General features: G+C 44.6%; 2 protein-coding genes and 1 long non-coding RNA gene across 16 annotated transcripts in view; 1 reads left to right on the top strand and 2 right to left on the bottom strand.

Moving 5' to 3' along the window:
* Nucleotides 1-854, bottom strand: part of RNFT2 (ring finger protein, transmembrane 2) — a 97254-nt gene extending 96400 nt beyond the window's left edge. For 5 of the 11 annotated variants that reach the window (XR_013366565.1, XM_077875787.1, XM_077875790.1 and 2 more), the window contains exon 1: nt 661-846. The gene's annotated coding sequence lies outside the window, so the exon portion shown is untranslated. Of the gene's footprint in view, nt 1-419; nt 535-660 lie in introns of all 11 variants that reach the window. The other 6 variants (XM_077875784.1, XM_077875783.1, XM_077875792.1 and 3 more) reach the window with 4 other exon arrangements.
* Nucleotides 855-1011: 157 nt separating this feature from the next.
* Nucleotides 1012-19586, top strand: SPRING1 (SREBF pathway regulator in golgi 1). 4 transcript variants are annotated; one of them, XM_077875794.1, is made up of 5 exons: nt 1012-1178; nt 10408-10564; nt 14429-14580; nt 14968-15081; nt 19190-19586. In XM_077875794.1, exons 1-5 carry the CDS (start codon nt 1065-1067, stop codon nt 19238-19240), a joined length of 588 nt encoding a protein of 195 aa, XP_077731920.1. In that variant the 5' UTR covers nt 1012-1064; the 3' UTR covers nt 19241-19586. The 4 variants fall into 4 exon arrangements, with proteins under 4 accessions (XP_077731920.1, XP_077731922.1, XP_077731919.1 ...); XM_077875793.1 differs by lacking the exon at nt 19190-19586 and adding an exon at nt 17252-19079 and having other exon boundaries at nt 1027-1178; XM_077875795.1 differs by lacking the exon at nt 19190-19586 and adding an exon at nt 17252-19079 and having other exon boundaries at nt 1043-1242.
* On the bottom strand, nt 5222-15285 carry LOC144299921 (uncharacterized). Its single transcript, XR_013366566.1, has 2 exons — nt 10383-15285; nt 5222-7522 (listed from the first exon to the last, which is right to left on the bottom strand). It is a non-coding gene; the product is annotated as an uncharacterized LOC144299921 (long non-coding RNA).
* Nucleotides 19587-20209: the final 623 nt, after the last annotated feature.

Here is a 20209-nt window from a genome sequence, read left to right as displayed (position 1 = left end):
CACTGGCTAAACCTCTGTTTGGGAAAATCTGTTAAGAAACGGGGTCAGTAGCACCATTTCCACATCATGAAGGAAAGCTCATTATGAAAATATTTTTCAAGAACATGCAAGGTCACCTTAACGCCCCCTCCCAAGGATTCCCCATCACTTGCAGATCCTTGGGGAAAACAAAATACAGCCTCTCCAAAATACAAATCTCAAATCTGACACAGCTTCCTGAATCACATGCCCAAGATTCTACTTTCAGATGCTCGCTTTCGAGGGGCTTCAGATTCACTGTTGGGAGCAGGCGATACACAATTATTCCATTATTGAATTCAGGAATAAAATTCTGCACGTAAAATGCCTCCGAATGACTGAATGAAACGCCCCTTAAGCCTCTGCTCCATTCGTCGTACCACATCCCCGTGAGGAATTACCCTGAGACTTCTCCATGCACGCTTTAAGTTGCGCCCCCAGGCCGTAAGAGGACTGCGCCGAAACGCACGCGAGAGCATCTCCTGCGTTCCACGCCCGGGCAGCCGGCAGGTGCGCCTGCGGAACAAAGCCGCGAGCATCTCTCATCCCCGCAGCCAACGTTCAGCACAGAACGCCCTAGGACTGCAAGGGCAGGAGACGACACGGACCGTTCTGGAGGGAAAAGCGCCTTCTCTTTTTTACCTGCCCGGACAATTCAGCAATCACAGCGGCATCCTTCGCGTCCTTCCAAGCCAATCACTCGCGCGGCCCGGGGAGCACGTGACTTCCGAGTGCTTCCGGCCTCCGGTCGGGTTTTCTCGCAGGTGGCCGCGGCCCGGCGCTAAGACCGCGGCGCGGCTCCTCCCGCGGTGCGCACGCGATTGCCCGCCCCCTTTCCGGGGCTCAGCCAATAGGAGGCGGCCGCTTCTCAGGGACCAATGGGGAGGGGCCGAGCGAGGCAGGTGGGCGACGCGAGCCGAGCGGAGGCGGGGCGTGAGCGCGGGGTCACGTGGGGCGGCGCGGGGAGGCTGCCGGGAGCTGGCTGGGCTGGAGGCCGGGGGGCCGGCGCCCGCCGGGGGGATGGGGCTGCGGGCCGCCTAGGGGCCATGCCGCCCGGGCTCCGGGCCTGCCCCGCTCCGCGCCCCGGCCGCCGCGCCCCGCGTCCGCGCCGGCATGGTGAACCTGGCGGCCATGGTGTGGCGCCGGCTCCTCCGGAAGAGGTGGGTGCTCGCCCTGGTCTTCGGGCTGTCGCTCGTCTACTTCCTCAGCAGCACCTTCAAGCAGGTGAGTGGCCGCCCCCGCCCGCCCGGCTCTCCTCCGGGGTGGGGGAGCCGCCTCTGCGGCCGCGCTGCGGGTGTGTCCGAGGGGCCGGTGCGCCGGAACCGAGACCTGCCCGTTCCGTTGGTGCCGGAGCTAGAAGGCGCTGCCCGGCCGGGGGCCCCGGGGGCGCTCGAACCCAGGTCTCCGGGCCCTGGCCGGGGCTGCCAACCTGCCTGCCTCCGTGCGCCTTCCACCTGCCGGCCCCTGAGCGTAGACCGGGCGTGCGTTTCTTGCGTCGCCTGCCGGCAGTCTTGGGGGGCGGGCGTCCCCAGAGGGCCGCGGGGGAAACTGAGACTCGGCGGGTCGGAGGTGTGGGGAGCCAAGCTGCGAGGCCGGCGCTGGCGTGCCTGGCCTGCGTTTACTTTGGGGCCTCAGCGACCCGGCTGGGAGACCCAGCAGGACCCGTGAGGTGCCCTTTCTGTGCATAACTTGGTTGCATGAAATTTTCTTTTTTCTTTTCCTCTTTTTTTTTTTTTTTTTAAAGATTTTTATGTATTTATTCACGGGAGACACAGAGGCAGAGACAGGCAGAGAGAGATGCAAGCTCCCTGCAGGGAGCCGGATGCGGGACTCCATCCCGGGACCCGGGATCACGACCCGAGCCCAGGGCAGCTAGCTGCTCAACCACTGCGCCACCCCGGCGTCCCGCATGAAAATCTCTGGTCACCTCCCCATCCACTTAGTTTTTTCTCCCGTGTGAGAATTTCTGGAAGAAAAGGCAATGTGGGAAATGTGACCAAAGCGTTGGAAGTTTGTTTAGGAGTCGGGTTTGAGCCTTTTGAGTTTTTAGGGTGAACATACCCAAAGTGTGTGGGTGCAATGCCGGTTTGTGCTGTTGCTCTGATGGTCTCAAGGATCACGATCATAAGTAAAATATATTAATGAACATAAAATAAACTACGTGGTCACCTTAGTTTAATAGGATCAGTGGAGGAGCTGCAGAAGGGGAAGATGCGGAGCTGTACCCCACCTCTTACCTTAGGATGTGTTCATGACATTCAAGAATTAAGTGCTTCTGGGACTGGTGTTTTCTGCGACCTCACAGACACCTGCTTGTTGTCACCTGTTTTTCCTTCTCTGTCTGGCAGACCTCTGAGTATTCTAGTGAGCCAGGACTCAGATCTCTGTATTCCTCCCTACCTGACCCAGGCGATTTTTGGGCCATTGTTTAAATTCTAGCTGTGTGCTCTTGATACCCAGATTTGTAATTTTAGCCTAGATCTATCCAGAAAACCCCCAATTCTTCTATCTAGTTGCCTGCTTGATGTCTTTTTGAATGTGTCATAGGTTTCTCATTCTTGGCCAAAACAGGACTCTTGGGACGCCGGAGTGGCTCAGTGGTTAAGCGCCTGCCTTTGGCCCAGGGCGTGATCCTGGAGTCCTGGGATGGAGTCCCGCATCAGGCTCCCTGCATGGAGCCTGCTTCTCCCTCTGCCTTTGTCTCTGCCTCTCTCTCTCTCTCTCTGTGTCTCTCGTGAATAAATAAAATCTTTAAAAACAAAAAACAGGACTCCTGATTTTCCATCACCAACAGTTCCTCTTTAGTCTTCCCAGGCTCACTCAGTGGCATTACTGTTCACCAGGTAGAAGAGCCACAAATAACTTCCTTCTTTTTCTCACTCCCCACATCCAAAACATTGCCTCTGCCTCCACAGTGTATCCTTATTCTGTTATTTTGTCCTCATTGTCACTGGGTTCCTGGTGCTTCCCGAGGTCAGGCTACATTGTCTGGACTACTACAGTAGCCCACCAGCAGGTCGCTGCTTCTTTTTCTTTTCTTTCTTTTTTTTTAAAGAGAGAGAGCTCACGAGAGCTAGCACACAAGCAGAGGTAGGAACAGAGGGAGAGGCGGGGAGAGAATCTGAAGCTGACTCTGTGCTCAGCGTGGAGCCCGATGTGGGGTTCAATCCCATGGCCCTGAGATCATGACCTGAGTCGATACCAAGAGTCCAATGCTCAACCGACTGAGCCACCCAGGTGCCCCAGGTCTCTGCTTCCTTTCTTGTCCAACAGTCTCTTCTCTACCCAGTGTTAATAGGGGTGATAATCTGGAAGAAAAAAATGTCACAGTTCTCCCCTAGGTATAATCCTTCTTTGGGTGTCTGTTGCACTCCAATAAAACTTCAGACTCTATTCCAGGTTCACTGCATGGTGAGTTGAGTCTTTTTTATCCTTTCAGGCCAGGTGAACTGTTACTGCCTCAGGCCACAGTGGGTGACACAATCTAAATTAAGATTCCTTGCCTGTGGACCGGTCTTATTTTCTTTGTACTAGGAATCACTAACTGAACATTTCTTGTTCATAAACTCGTTTATCTGTCTTCCCTCCCTCTCCCTTCTAGGCAGTAATGTTTTTAAGAAAGGGACGTTGTCTGTGTTGTTCATGGAATCTCACCCCTAGAATACTGCCAGGCATTTAATGGATACTTAAGTATGGTTTGAACAAGTGAGTCGTGAGTCTTTTTAATTGGGATGACTTCTCCTTTCTTCTCCAACTAATTTTTTATGTCTTGACCCAGATGCTGTCTACTCTGTGACCTTCCCTACAACCATCTTTTAAGTACTCTCATGCACCTTGTGTATTTATTTTAAAATTAGTGTTGTCTTTTTTAAAAACCTGTGATCAATGGCCATGATTGATTGGGGAGGGGTGATTGTGATTCTCCTAAAACTGTTGGCAGATTTCTCTGGGTTTGATCCCTCCAGCAGCCTAATAAACACTAAGAAACGCTTTACCTGTAAGTCTCTAGCCCTGCCCATCAGCTCTTGGCAGCCCCTAGTCAACTCTCTTGTCTCTGTGGATTTGCTGTTTTGGACATTTCATATTAAGAAATCATACAGTATGTACTCTTCTTTCAGTTTGAAGCCAGTGTTTTCAAGGTTCATCCGTGTTGTAGCATCGATTAGTACTTCATTTTATATGTGGATAATATTCTGTTGTATCCATCTACTGCATTTTGGTTTTTGTTCATCAGTTGGTGGACACTTGGCTTGTTTTTACCTTTTGGTTATTAATAAATGCTGCTATGAACGTTGGTGTACAAGGTTTTATATGGAAATATGTTTTTAGTTCTTTTGGGGTATGGTCCTAGGAGTAGAATTGATGGGTCATGTGGTAACCCATGTTTAACTTTTTGAGGAACTGCCAGACTGTCTTCCAAAGTGGCTACACCATTGACAATGAACTTTTAAGAAACTACACTTGTCAAGTTCTGATGTAGTACCAAAGAACATTATCTGTAATTATTTGAAAAAGCCATTAGGGGACGCCTGGGTGGCTCAGCGGTTGAGCATCTGCCTTTGGCTCAGGGCGTGATCCCGGGGTCCTGGGATCACGTCCCACATCAGGTGTGGAGCCTGTTTCTCTCTCTGCCTGTGTCTCTACTTCTTTCTATGTCTCTGATGAATAAATAAATAAGTCTTAAAAAAGAAAAGAAAAGAAAAAGACATTAGAATATCCCTTCCAGGGATCCCTGGGTGGCTCAGCAGTTGAGCACCTGCCTTCAGCCCGGGGCGTGATCCTGGAGTCCCGGGATCGAGTCTCACATTGGGCTCCCTGCATGGAGCCTGCTTCTCCCTCTGCCTGTGTCTCTGCTTCTCTCTCTCTCTCTCTCTTTCTCTCTCTCTCTGTGTCTCTCATGAATAAATAAATAATCTTAAAAAAAAAAAGAATATCCCTTCCATTTCAACTAGACATCTGTGTGAGGTAGATTTTCCTCATATGCGTCAGCCCAAACAAACTATAACAACGCAGAGGGAGATGGGAGAATCCAGCTGTCTTCCCTTCAGCCAGATTTTAATATTTGATTTTATTTGATTAGATTTTAAGATTGGCAGAAAAGTAGAATTATTTTCTCACCAAATTTTTGTTTTGAAGAACATTTTTTTCACAGACAAACCCTGTTAACATATAATAGGTCTATTATTTTCAGTTGAATAGATAATTTAAGTTTTTTAAGAATTTATTTTTTTAATTTCCAATGTGATAAATATCAATAGCCATGATCCTTATAAACCCACATATCAAGATTCTCAATATAAAGAATAAGAAAGGTCCTTGGGACCCACAACTCAGAGCCCATTCTGGCTGATGCTGTTCATATACATTTGAGTTTGCTCCTCTTGCTCTGCTCCCTGCTGCAATTCTGGTTATCCATCACCCCTGAGCTGTTCGACTAGAGGTGAGTTTGACGTATTTTGCCTAGCCTCAATTTCTCTTTCTGTGAGACGGAGATATTGTGTGGAGTGTTTAGGGCCCTGGTGTGTGTGTGTTGGGATTGAATTGAGAAGAGGCCATGAAAAGTTGTAAGGCTAGGTAGGGCCCCATGCTTTGCTTTGGAGAAACTCTGAACTTGGAGCAGACGCAGCTGCTGTGCCTGGAGACTAGCTGATTATCCTCTGTTGCTTTGAATTCCTCTTTTCTTTGGTTTTCAAGTTAATTAATGCTTTGGGGGATAGTTGAAATTGTAGAGATGGGAGTGCAGGAGAAATTAATGACAGTGGTGGAGATGCCGTTGGGGGAGAGGAACGGGTGCCAACTGTCTTGAGCACCTTTACTTAACAAATGTTTAGTGAACCTCCGCCGTGGGCTAGGTCCTGTCTGCTAGGTGGTGGAGACACAGCGGGGGGCAAAGCAGATGAGGTCTCACTCTCCAAAAGCCTATAATCTGCCAGAGAATAAGGGGGCAGAAATGGAGAGTGGCCAGAATGATTTCAGATGACAATTTATGTACCAAAGGAAGGAAACAGCAAGGTGTTGTGACAGAGCAGCAGGGTGGGCCTACCCCTGTGGGGCATCTAAGCTGAGACGGAAGAAATCCCAGTCTTGGAGTCAGAGGGTCCTTAGAGTCCTCTCATGTAAATAAATGTTCTCACGTTCCGGTGGAGCAGTCCTTGAAAGTCTCAGGACTCTTGGCATAACTCACTGGAAATATATTAACAATCTTTAGCTTTTAAAATAACTATGTAAATTGCAGTGGATTAAATGTGTGAGTTAGATACTTCTGAAGTGTTAACAAATCATAAGAGAATTGCTAATCTGTTTTTGTTTTGCTTTGTTTGGATCACCAAGGTATGTGTATTTTTCAGAAAGTTTAAGTACGGCCCAGGGTACAGAACATGACCCGTAATTCACCAACCATGGGACATTTATCTCATTTGACCCTTGTCGTAGCCCCTGGAAAATAGATGGGGCAGCTATTGAAATACTCCTTTTAGAATAAGGTTAAGTACCATATACTAGTAATGAAAACATTACTATAGTGCTTTATAATTGATGAAGAAAGGTCTCATGTTTTTCTGCTTGTTTTGCTCCTTTTTGTTTCCACTCTTTGTACCCCCATGCACCCTGTGTGGATGTCTGTTGTGGTTGATTGCACTGATTCTTGTACACACTTCTTTATCGATTGCTCTGGGGATTCTGAGAATAGAGTACTGGCTCCCCTTGTCTATATATCTTTATTGCATTGTGAGGACTTGATACCTTTGTGGGGGGAACATACATGCAGGCACTCACACACATGTGCATGCACGTGTATATGTACAAAAGCCTAGAATGAAGACAACCTAATAGGGTAGGTAGGTCAGTTTGGAAAGGGTTTAAAACCATGGAAGGAATCCCCTCAGCGCCCCTTCATTACACTGTTGGTGAGACTGGACCCTCAGAAAAGCAAACGTATACTAATTCGTGACATTTGCTACTTGTCTCACTCTATCTCTTGTACAGTCTTTTTTGATTGTACAACTCTTACCAAATCCTCTTGGCAAGGTCTTGATTATTCATATTTGAAAACAAGTTTAAGTGCTGGAATACTAGCCTCCCTGTTTACCAGGAGCAGAGTTATGTGGAAGAAGCCCTTCTGAGATGCACTTATCTGTGAACTTCTGTTTTCTCTCGGGAAGAGGTAACAGGACAGTTTGAGAGTAGTGGTAAGAGTACTTTTAGCCTCATTGTGAGATCCAGGGTACTTTGACCAGCTGCTTACTGATCTTTATGGCTATGAATTTATCTAGGGCAGCATTTGAAGCTCAATTTCATTTGCACATCGCTTGATTCTGCAGTTAACTGATAGGGTCCCAGCAGAGCAGAAGAGTATAAATTTACAGGTAGTCAGGCCGCGTCCACCAAAGTGATTCGTCCCATATTCCCAAGGCTTCTGCAGTTAGCCCCTCTTCTTGCGCCAACCAAGGAACACAGATGCTGTTTTTGTATGACCTACCCGGTTTCTGCCAGTGCCAGTTCCTCCCTGTAAATGAAACCAAAGGAAGGACAGAATAAAAATTAAAGCCACTAAATGTGACTACTTCACACTTGGTAAATTAAAAAACAAACTCCAGTACTGGTGCAGTGGTGTTGAAATTGTAAACACTGTTATGTAAATGCTGGTAATACCCTGAATGGCACGTAGAACTCCAAGGAAATTATTTGGCACTATACAGCAATGACTGTTTCTAATAATTATTATTACAAGTCATTCAAGGGAATAAACAAAACTTCTGTTTTTATTTTATTTTTTAAAAGATTTTATTTATTCATTTAACAGAGAGAGAGAAAGCCTGAGTGCTGAGGAGAGGCAGAGGGAGAGGGAAAAGCAGACTCCCTGCTGAGCAGGGAGCCCAATGTGGGACTCAGCCCTAGGACCCTGAGATCATGACCTGGGCCAAGGGCTGACACTCCACCAACTGAGCCACTCAGGCGCCCCCAAAACCTCTGTTTTTATTGCAATTGCTATCTATGATAACAAAAACTTGGTATGGGTCAACGTTCTGTAGAGAGTGTTTACTGAATTATAGCACATCAGCATGATAGATGATTAGATAGTCTTGAAAATGTTATTATCAAGGTAAGGTAGGTACTTGAATGGTTTACCATCCAATTAGTGTCAAGAGCTGAATGCAGGGAATTTGTATTCTAAATGCTGGGGTCAAAGGTTAGAAGTTAATATATAAAAATTGATAGTTTTATTTAAGCAATGGGATTGTGAGCAATTTTTTATCTTTAATGTTGTTAATCATGCTTTTTTTAAATAACATTTTTATTTTGGAACAATTACAGATTTAAAAGTTTCAAGGCTAGTACAGAGTTCACATAGATACCTCAGTGTCTTGTTAATAACACTCATGTTTTTATTATTTTAATTTAAAAATATTAATAAAAATATTAATTTGCCAAAGATGGCAGAAAACCTTATCCCTTCTACGTTAATAGTCTGTAGAATATCTTTCCATACTTTTATTTCAGTTCTTACAAACGTGTATGTGTATGTTATTATAATTGTTATCATACTGTGTGATAATATGCACATCATTTTGTAACCTTTTTTTTTTTTTCACTTAATGTATTGTGGACATCTATCCAGTAGTCTACACACAGTACTCTGTGTATTAAAATCATTCAGGTACTTTAACAATAGTAATTCCCAGGTCTCATCCAGAGAGATTTTTACTATGTCTGAAGTTGGACTCAGAAATCAAGAGTTTGTTTTAAAGTTGTACATGAGTATACATGAGCCCGGGTGGCTCAGAGGTTTAGCACCGCCTTCAGCCCAGGGTGTGATCCTGGAGACCTGGGATTGAGTCCCACATCAGGCTCCCTGCGTGGAGTCTGCTTCTCCCTCTGCCTGTGTCTCTGCTTCTCTCTCTCTCTCTCTCTCTGTGTGTCTCTCATTAATAAATAAAATCTTAAAAATAAATACATAAATAAAAAAATAAAGTCGTACAATAATGTCCAAGGCAGGATTTAAGAGCCACGCTAGATAAATACATATCACTCTCATCTGGGATTTTTATAATAGCCATAGCTATACCAGTGTTGTTCAGTCATTTCTCTGTTGGGTTTCCAGGTTTTTCCTACCATATAAGCAGTGCTATAGTAAACATCCTGGTTCATCCTTACACATTAGTACTTTCTATAAAAAAAGCTCAAAAATGTTTGCTGTGCCCAAAGTATATGTGGATATGTATATCTTAAATATTAATAGCTCTTCCTAGGTTGCTTTCCTAAGGAAATATTAGTAACCGTGAAGCTCTATTTCATTGTTTTAAAGTATATATCCTTTGCCATCAAACTTTCAAGGCTAATCCCTTTTGCTGGTGACACATCACAGGTCATTCTTAATGGTAAAAGCCAAGAATTCTATTGAAAAGGTAGGATGTTTAAAATATATAAAAAGTCTTTGGGAGAGAGTCTTGTATGATTGTGGTGTTTTCCAGCAGCAGCTTGAAGGATTCAGAAGATGGCTGTTTCATGCTTGGCTTGTTTTCTGGTAGTTAGGCACCTTCCCCCTTAGTTTCTGCAATAATATAGGAAAAGCAGTTTTGAAAGCTTGGCTGCAGTTTGGAGGCTAGGAGGAAAGCATAAGTGCTTGCCTCTGGAGCAGCATGGCCCTTTGCATGTGTAGGTTAAGGGCTGGCTGGAAGTCTGTCTTAGGAAAAAAAGGGGAAATTTGCAAGTTAACATGCTTCTTCATGCTCCTAAAACTAACCTCTCAATTCAGTATTCCCCTAAGCTTACTTATCCTTGAAGTACTCATAACAGCAAATGAGAGTGAACTTGTGCTTCAGATGAGTCCAGGTATTGTCTGAAATGACAGTTGCAAAATTCCTTTGAAGTTTCTTCTTCTATTTTAAAGGTGTTTTCAAATTTTATGTTCTATTCAGTAATGTATTTGTTTTATTATAAGAAAGTATTTTAAATGATTAACCATCAGAAAGAAAAAGTTTAGAACTTTTTCTCTCCTAAGTTTTGTGTGAAATTAAAGTTTTCATACACATTTACAAAATGCATCGAATCCAAAGGCCGTTGATGTAAAAGTAAGCCACTTTTGAAGCATAGCTTTAATTTGTTATTTTTCCTACAGGTTTATTTTGCATCTTTTTAAAGATTTTATTTATTTATTCACTAGAGACACAGAGAGAGAGAGGCAGAGACACAGGCGGAGGGAGAAGCAGGCTCCATGCAGGGAGCCTGATGTGGGACTCAATCCCTGGTCTCCAGGATCACGCCCTGAGCTGAAGACAGCGCTAAACCTCTGAGCCACCCGGGCTGCCCTATGTTGCATTTTAGATTACAGCTTTGGCTGGGAATGCAAGAAAGGATACTTTAACCTTCCCATTTGTGGTCTCTTTGTAGGAGGAAAGAGCAGTGAGAGATCGGAATCTCCTCCAGGTTCAAGACCACGACCAGCCCATTCCGTGGAAGGTGCAATTTCACCTGGGGAACAGCAGTCGGCCTGGCAACCAGTGCCGGAACTCCATTCAAGGGAAGCACCTCATCACGGATGAGCTAGGTAGGGCTTCCTCCCCTCTTCTCTGCAGCCAGTGAAGGGCTACAGTGGGAGTCCATTGCTGTGGTTTTATACAGTGCATTTCCCAGCATTTCTCACATCTCTGTCTTTCATACCTTACTTGTCATTCAAGGCTCCCTTCACTGTCAGAGAAGTTTAGTGTGATGATTCTGTCTTTGAAGCTCCTTGTGCTCATGGTTTCAGCAGTTGGTCATGAGCCAGCCCCTGTGCTAGCTAGTTCCTACCCATCGCTTCCTGGCCGCAGACCTTGCCAGTGTTATCTTATTTTAGTGGTGATTCTACAGGGTAGCTAGTGTTCCTCCTTGGTGGCCTGCATAATAGTCACACAGTTCTGGCGCGTATGAAATGTGCTTTTAACTGACTGACTAGGTGATGAATGAATAATAAACACATTCATTTTTATTATTATTAATAATTTACTTAATTTTTAAAAGATTTTATTTGAGAGAGAGCTCACAAGTGGGGAGAAGGGGAGAGTGAGAAGCAGACTCCCTACTGAGCAGGGAGCCCAATGTGGAACTCGATCCCAGGACTCTGGGATCATGACCTGAGCCAAAGACAGATGTTTAACCAACTGAGCCACCCAGGTGCCCTATTTACTTATTTTAGAGAGAGAAAGAGAAAGAGTGCTTGTGCACATATGTGCATGAGCAGGGGGAGGGGCAGAGGAAGAGAGAGAGAATCAGACTCCCCACTGAGTGTGGAGCCCAACACAGGGCTTGATTCCACAACTCTGAGATCCTGACTTGTGCCAAAATCAAGTCGTACGCTTAACTGACTTGAGATACCTAGGTGTCCAAATGATAAACACACTCAACATGTGTTACTCTTACAGTGAAAACGGCAGCCTGTCTGTCTGTATCTTTTTCTCCCAGAGTTTTCTTGCCTTCTTTTAGTCTGGAAGAAAGGCGATTCCTGTGCTGTTGAGGTGGTTGGATTAGCTGGTTGAGATCTCACCATTTGAAGGCTGGCCCAGTCTTCCTGAAGAGGAACTCCCATGAATGCACAGTTGAGCTCTTATCTGCGTGCTGGGCACTAGGCTAAAACCTCTCCTGGAATATCTCTGATTTTTACAATAGTCCTACAACATAGGCATTGCTCTTGGCACTTTATAGGTGAAGACACAGGCACCAAGAGGCTCAGGAACTTACCTACAATGACAAGGACTCATAAACCATGATCAGGGCAGCATTATCACACCAATAGGGTAGGACTATCCCTTAATGTCAACTGTCTAAACAGTTTTCAGAGTTCCCTGATAGTTTTTGCAGACTCTTTTTTCTTTTTTCAACTGGTGGTTTGCAAATAATCTGATTGGTTTGTTTGCAGGAGTAAATTTTGCTCATTTCAGAGAGTCTCAGCACAAATGGATTGTGAATGTGGCAGTACTGGAATCAACACAGGTCAACCTTGAATTAGAATATTCAGCCATACATGATGACTGAACAAAATGCAGGCATGCTATCTGTAAAATGAAACAAGAGTTCATTTACTGTTCTTTTCAAGAAAAGTTGCATTCCCAGCAAAACACAAATGAACAGAAACCACAAAAAAAAAACCCCAACTTTCCAAAAGAGACCTCAAAGGCATCAGACCAGATGAGATTACTTAGAATTAAGGGAAGGGATCAGAGGAAATATACCCATCTAAGGTAGTTGAACTGGAAAATTTTGCACAAAGATGGAGTGACAAGCCAGCAGTGATGCCAGTGCCAGATTCTGTCTTGAAGATCATGTTAGAAAAGCAAATAGTATTGCAAATAGCCTCTTGTTTTGTTTTTTAAACAAAGTTTGACAAAGGAAATTTACTTCCATAAGATGATACAGCTGGTCAGCGGGGAGATCTAGGGCTGAGACAGAACTTGGGAGTTCAGTCCTTTTTTTCTTAGAAACTGTTTTGTTTCCATGACACCCAGTGAGAAAACATGAAATCATATGCTTTGACTTTAATAGTTAATACTAGGTTACAAGTGACCTTCATTTTCTTTTGTTTTAGCTAACACAAGAATAATTTTCCTCTGATTAATTCAAGTGAGACAAAGCCTCTCAGACTTCTTAAGTAGAAAGTTCCAAGAATCCATTAATAAAAATCCTGGGGCCATAGGTTGTATTGTACCTCCATGACCATGAGAGGAAATAAACAATTTCATAAAGAAAACTTGCAGTAATTGATGCCTTTGCATAAGCAGATGCCACCATGAATGTTGCCAGGGTAACAGTTATTAAATAAGACAACCAATTAGAATGACAAACTTTTCCAAGGTTAGAATTTAATTTCCTAGTCAGTCGAGACACACTCTGAGGTTGTCATCTTACTGAACTCCTTGTTGGAAACAACATTGGCATGAGTAGAATTTACGATGCAAGAGGAGAAATCCTAATGCGCTCTCTTACCAGAAATCAGAAAGCCCTGTGGTTTCAAGACTAAATACTAGCATTGAGCACCGGGGCACCAAAGGAGGGGCACAAAGGTAGATGACGGGATAGGATAGAGAAAAGAGAAAGAGACTGAAAGATAATTTCAACAAGTGGAGTTTAGGTCATGTTATATTTTCCGTCTCCTGACAGGTGATAAGATTGCAGTGTATCATTTGCGGCTGAATTTTGAGAAACAGTGCTGGCTTCTTTGGATTTGTGTTGGTTTATATAATCCCTGTGAAGAAAATGAGTCAAAGTAGTTAAAAAAGAATCCAAGAAGCATATATTATGGCATTTGAGTAGTCCTGTCTTAGTTTTAAGTACATGCTCTGGAGCTTAATCTAACTTTAACATCATCTGTTCTTAGGTAACTGGGGTCTGGTTCTTTCCAGGCCCTGGTTTTCCAGGTGTTAACTGAGGGCCCTCTGCATCTCTTCCATTGTTATTTTACTGGTGCCACCGGCTTTTGTACAGACTTTGTTTTCCAGAGTAATTTCTGAAAACAACTTTATACTTCACCAAGTCTCATCCTTTGAGGATTAAGAAGCTGGGGTATTTGGAATGGAATGATGCTGGCAACAGCTGCTCTGCACCTGTGGGCCCATGCATGCACCTGGGAGTTTCCCAAGAGCTGTGTGGTGTCCCTCATGCACTTCTTACATTTTTCTGTCCCACTCCCAGAAGGTTGTAGAAAAATGTCTGTTTAGCAGCTCTGAACAATAAAGTAGTTTTTATGAGGAGAGTCTTTACTTGAGTTGGGTTTCGGTTTGACTAGGTTGGAGGCAGTGTGTTTACAGAGGGATTTATAAGGAGTGGAGGGAATTAGGATTTTTCTCCCTTGGGTATTAGAGAACCTGCATTCCCAGATTCTGAGAATTCCTGGCCTATGTACTTACAGCCTAAATCAACTTATGAAGGTTCAGCGTGACTATTTCTTTTTCAGAAATCTTCCAAATAAATGCCAAGCGTTTCAAAGATATTTGTAAAGATTGGAGGGTTGGTTGGTTGGCTTTTAAATCTAAATGGATCTCACTTTCAGGAATGAAACCTTTGGTTTTTTTCTATTTTCCTTTTTCTTTTTTTTTTTGAAAACAATACCATTTTTCTTCAGTGTGTTGGTTAAGCATGACTTCATATGGTGATTAAATCAAACACGCCAACAGAGCAGAAGGTCGTTTTAGGTAGATGAGAACATGTAGCCTACCCATCACATGGGAGCCCATGTTGCCTGTACACTACGGCATGCAGAAAGCAAGTCCTGGTCACGTGTCTGACTCCTGGCCCTCTGGTGCTTGGCATGCTCCACACTCCACGTTCTTTCTCTCTGTTCTTTGTGTGCAGCATTTGTATTGCTGCTTTGTGTGTGATCACCCGGTAGAGAGGTGGGAGGACTGCTGGCTTGTTACTCAGGTGAGTCTCTGACTTCCAGGATACATTTGTGAAAGGAAGGATTTGCTGGTGAACGGCTGCTGTAATGTCAACGTCCCCGGCACGAAGCAGTACCGCTGTGATGGCTGCTTGCCCCATGGCTGCTGTGGTGCCTATGAGTACTGTGTGTCCTGCTGCCTGCAGCCCAGCAAGGTATGGGCGGTTGCCGCCACCTCCATGTCCTTTCTCTATACCTTTATTGGATGGTGAGCATCGAAGTCTCCACACAAGAGTCTCTGGAAGGTAGGGCTGAGAAGGGAACTGTGTAGATGGCAGAGATTGCTGCTGTGAGGCAGCGTCAACAAGGAAGGGAGTGCTTCCTGCTGACATGGGTGGCTCATTTGTGGGAGGGTCCATTGTGTTGCTCATCAGCTCTCTGATGGATAGGGTATCAGGCTCATGCTCATTTGAGCTTGCTCTCTCCTTCTCTCTGCCCCCCTCATCCATATCAGCAGGGTCTTAATTTAGGAGAAATATCCAAGGTTACCCTGTGCTGCTGAGTCTGGAATTTATTACAGGTGCTAACTTTTGTTTCCATAGCAACTTCTCCTGGAGCGCTTCCTCAACCGCGCAGCCGTGGCATTCCAGAACCTCTTCATGGCCGTCGAAGATCACTTTGAATTGTGTCTGGCCAAATGCAGGACCTCATCCCAGGTCAGAAGCTGTGATGCAAAAAATAAATAAATAAAAAAAAATAAAAATAAATAAAAAGAAGCTGTGATGCCGCTAGCTGGGGGATGGGCAGGTAGGAGTCAGGGTGGAGAAGAAAACTCGGAAATTTGCAGTGGGGGCCACTTAGTGGGATAATAACAGAGAAGAGATTTAAGCAAAGCTGTGTCAAATTTTGTTTGGTAGAGTGATGGTATTTAGAATGTCACTATGAAAAAAAAAAAATAGAATGTCACTATGAGATTTGTACATGCTGGGAAAGTAAAATCTTTATATTAAATCAGGGTCTAATCAGCTTGCATCTCCCCTATCTGATTGGCATATCCGCACTTCAAGTGGAAGCGTACAATTATTTCTAAGTCTGGGGGAGTCCTAATAGTCCAGTTCCTGAGAGCAGTTCTCTCCTCCACGTCTCTGAAACATGACTAAGGCTTTCCAGCAACCACTTGTTTAAAGGAAGTAGTTATTTGTTGTGGAACAGAGTTGTGGTTTATTTTAGGATTCAAGGGGATAGGGGCAGGTGGGCATTTAAAAATAGGCGAATAAATCTGTGGGTGGTCAGTCTCTCAGTTCTCATAAGCATGTTGTCTATAAATGCTTTGCTCTTCGGGCACTCAGCGCTGCCCCTAGTCCTGCAAGTGTCTGCATGTCTGGGCCTTTGCATCACTCTGCTCCCTCAGCTCTCCACTTCTGCGGTCCGGTGGTCGTTGGGGCTCTCAGTTTTAAGACCGCCAGCTGTGTGTAGTGTACAAGTGTGCTTCTTCTGCCTTCTGTTCATGGTGTCTCCCAAGACTGTACTGGCTTCATCTGAGATAGCAGACTCGTTTGTCATTCTCTGTGCCTCTTGCACTTTTCGCCAGATTTCTGTTAGCCCATTTTTTAAATTTTATGCCGCTTTGTGCACCTCTGGTCTGCTCTCAGAGCATTCAGAATCACGGGGTAAATACTTCAGGGATTATAATGAACATTTGAAAACATGAAGAAATTCCTGATGGTCTTGTGTTGCTGGAAGAGCTTTCCACTTGAATGGGCTTTAAAGGAGATGGGGAAGAAGGCCGAACACATGACTCATTTTGATTCAGTCTCTCATTCTGAGAAATGCTAGAAAAGGCGGAGTATTGTCTTTCCTCAACTGATAAAACCCAGACACCATTTCCAATCTTGAGGGAAGATGTTAACCTTTCTGACTTTATCTTTTTATTGTAAAGCAAGAGTTCCCAGTTCCTAGTTTGTTTTGATTGTGGTATCCCAAAAAAGATTTGCTGCGTGTCCATAAATTGGATTAATACTTAACAATTTAGATGTTAAGCATTAGTCTTGGGCTAATTAATGAACTCCAGACTAGCCAAAAACTCAAGTTGCTTGTTATGAAAACAAATTGCTGAAAAATTAGCCGTCAGGGATGGTTGTCTTTGTTAAATCCCACGTTCCATTTACTTAACCAAATGAGGCTTGTGTGGTATTGTGGGATTTGGCTTGTGTGCCAGACCTCAAGGTACATAAAACTTCGTGAAAACGCCTTGAAGTGGTGTCTCCTTCATCTCTGCAGGGTTCAGTACCAGGAACTGAATTTCTTTGGAGCACAGAAGTTGGGAGCAAAACAGTCTCTGGATTTTAATCTAATTTAACATCATCTGAGAAAATAGTTGTCTTGAGTTGCCCAAGTTGTAGCTAGGTTGTTTTAAAAAACGAACAAAACTTACTTTTGGGCAGCCCCGGTGGCGCAGCGGTTTAGCGCCGCCTGTAGCCCGGGGCGTGATCCTGGAGACCCTGGATCGAGTCCCACATCAGGCTCTCTGTATGATGCCTGCTTCTCCCTCTGCCTGTCTTTCAGCCTCTCTCTCTGTCTCTATGAATAAATAAATAAAATCTTAAAAAAAAAAAAAAAAACTTACTTTTGACATTAAAAGAAACCATTGTCATGCAGTGATGTTCTGTCCATTCGCATGCTTGTTGTTGGCATTCGGTGTTGAGCATCCACCTTTGTTTCAAACAAGTGCCTGGCGTCGCTTGGTGGCATTTGGAGATAGCTGTGCCAGGCTCCTGCAGGGTGTGCTGGCCCACAGTCCTGGGTTTGACCTCTACCATCCCACAAGGGAGGTGTGTGAGCCTCTGCTCTCTCTCATGGCGCTCTTATCTTCCCTTTTGCCAACAGAGCGTGCAGCATGAGAACACCTATAGGGACCCCATAGCCAAGTACTGCTATGGAGAGAGCCCTCCTGAGCTCTTCCCCGCGTGACAGTCACAGCAGACAACACACGAGCCACCAGGTGCCACAGGAGAACTTGTGGCCTGAAGCTACCCTCCAGCGTTCTCTAGTCCGCGTAGAAGAAGAGAGGCATCGCATGGAAGCCTTGGTTTTGACCGCCTCTTGTGCTATACTCTTTGGCCTCAGTCACCACTGGGCTCTACCCTGTGGAACTATTCTGTGAAGCAGCTTGAAAACACCAGTGCATCACATTCAAGAACAAACTACAGGCGAGCCTGCGGAGGTGCTGGTGCTCTGGGGCACTTCTACTGTTGCAGACTCCTCGAGCCCTTCACTGTAAATTTATTTATTGGACTTCTTTGGAGTAGTGGGAACATGATAATGGTTTATATAGGAAGATATCTTGCCTTAATAGTCAAATATATTCAAGGAAATTGTTGTTGTTTTCTTGTGTCCCTGGGTTTCCTGAGTGAAGTCATCCCTTTACCCTGATAAAATGTTTGGCCTCTTTGAACATGCATGTTCTCCCAAGGTAGTTGTTTGGGTTTTGTTTTAAAAGCTCCTTCAGGAGTGGGCCCTGGACACTATATTCTGACATCTAAAATTGTCAACAACTCAAAGATACTATTCCGTTCCGGCCCTCTACCAGCCCCCTTGCAGGTGGCACCAGCTGCCCACAGGTTTTCTCATCATGGTTTTGAATGTGTTTGCATTACCTGCATGTGCGCATCCTCTGAACCAGAAATTCCAACTCCCTGTTCCGGAGGATTTTCTCATTTCCAATGCCACTGTTGAAATGATTGTGGTCTGCTCAGCCATGGTACCTGGGAGCCTCCTCCCTTCTCCTGTCATGGAAACCTGCTGTTATGGCAATTCCTAGGTGAAGAGACACCTAATAACTGGCTGTAGGCAGTCATCCTTCATTGCTTTCAGCATTGGGACATATAACAGGTTCAGACCTTCAGTTTCCTTACGACCTTTGAAGAAGAAGGCCCAAGTTTCTGTCAAGGTGCTGCTGTAAGTGAGTCACTCCTACCCTCAGTGGGGCGAGCCCGTGAACACTGGGCATGCCAGTTGTTGGGTCCACGTGCTCAACATCGAATCTCTCAGGCTCAAGGTCAAGAGTATTTGGTCCTCTGATCAAGACATTCTGCCCCTCAAGTACTATGGCTCTTTGCTCTCAGGAGACATGGACACACAGCTCTTTTCTGGAGCAAGCCCCTTACTAATCCTGGGATCAGGCCAGGTCTTTTTCATTTTTGATTGTTCAAGCTGTTGACCTTGGAGCCAGGTACCAGTTTTACAATCCACTTTTGACATTTTTTTTCAGTAGGGTTTTTCTTTGGACCATGTTTGCCTTCCAGTATGTTTCTGCAGTATGTAGCAGTAATTCCCCATGATTTTCTCCTATTACTTGTTAAACCTTTCTTCCCAAAGGGGTTTGTCCTCCTTAAATAAGCCATCTCCGAGGGCTTTGTGGCAGTTGTTTTTTTTTACTATTTTTCCCCCAAAAAATCTATGTAGTTTGCATTGGACTTTTTGGATTCTATGTGCATTCATGGTGCTAAATCAAACTTTGTATGTGAAAGAAATGTCCGTGTCTGGATGTTTTACCATCTCATTCTTTTTTGGTAATTCGAGTCTGGTATGTGTTTGTCTCATGTGAGTTGTCACTGGTATCAGCCTCTCCTTGGAGCTTATTTGAACTTTTGAGCAATGTAACAGATTTAATGTGAAAATGGCTTTATATCAAAGACTAACCCCTGCCTCTTTACTTCCTACTTGAATTATTGATGAGTACATTCTGCATTTTCAGTGCTTTTACAAACAGTATCTACAACCATGTCATAGAGTTAAGCTCACTTGTGTTCCCACCTCATACAGGAGGAAGTTGTGAGAAGTAAAGTGACTTCCAGAATCCTCACTGAGATTTAACAACAGAACCAGAACAAGAACTTCATCTCCGGCTTCAGATCCTCTGTCCTTCCCACTGCCTCTTGCCAACCCCACTGCTGACTCATCCATAATCATCCCCACCCCCCACCCACCCACCAAGAGCGCATATATTTCAGTTATCCAGGCCAATAGAAAGGAGAGGTAATATCAATAGCCAAATTGGGTCGATAATTCATTTGGCCCTGGAATATGTTTTTATTTGTGGGGTTTGTTTTTATTTTTGTTTTTGTTTTACTTAGGTCAATTTAGAGGCATGTTCACTGTTTTGGAAACTCAAAATGCTGCCAACTACATAAATAAAGCCATTGAAGGACCTGGACCATCACTCAGCTTCCCCAGCCTTCCAACCCAGAACCCCTCCCTGCTCTGCACTCTCTGGGTGGTTTCTGGTTTCCTCGACTGAGGGTTTCTAGAATTAGGGACCTCATCTTAGTTTTTCTTGCCCAGAGTTTAGCAAAGTATGTGTTACATGCTGGGATTTTAGGGAAGGATCGAAGAAGGGACAAAAAAGTCACCAAATATTGAGTGTTGGGGCTAAAGGTAACTCAAAGCATTTCCCCCCAATTCTGCATCTTTATTGCCTTGCTCGTTGCTGGAGTGACAAATACCTGTCATAACAGGGAAGCAGGGAAGGAAACGGCAGAGTATACAGGAAGTACTGAGACGGGCAGGTACATAGGAGAGGTGGCCCTAGGCCTGGTGATGTGGGGCTGGCATGGAAGTGGGGGATAGGACTTTAGAGCAGAGTTTTCAAGGGTCAGCATGTTCCTGAAAGCTGACTTGGGGCCTCTGGGAAGTGTGTCAGTTGGTGTGGCTGCAAAGGAGCTATGGGGACAGGTGGCACAATCTATAAGCAAAGCCTTTTCCCATCATTGAGATTAACAGATAAATGGTAAACATGCAGAGATGTTGCTTATTTGGTCTTGGTCATTCCCTCAAGGACAGCAG

This window comes from Canis aureus, chromosome 27 (genome assembly GCF_053574225.1).
Source record: "Canis aureus isolate CA01 chromosome 27, VMU_Caureus_v.1.0, whole genome shotgun sequence".
NCBI lineage: Eukaryota > Metazoa > Chordata > Mammalia > Carnivora > Canidae > Canis > Canis aureus.
This window is presented reverse-complemented; position numbering and strand designations above follow the sequence as displayed.

Coding starts and splice junctions, on each gene's coding strand:
- SPRING1 (XM_077875793.1), top strand. CDS start 1,065: ATGCCGCCCGGGCTCCGGGCCTGCCCCGCTCCGCGCCCCGGCCGCCGC. Junction 10,565..14,428: donor CCTCATCACGGATGAGCTAG/GTAGGGCTTCCT, acceptor TCTGACTTCCAG/GATACATTTGTGAAAGGAAG. Junction 14,581..14,967: donor GCTGCCTGCAGCCCAGCAAG/GTATGGGCGGTT, acceptor TTGTTTCCATAG/CAACTTCTCCTGGAGCGCTT.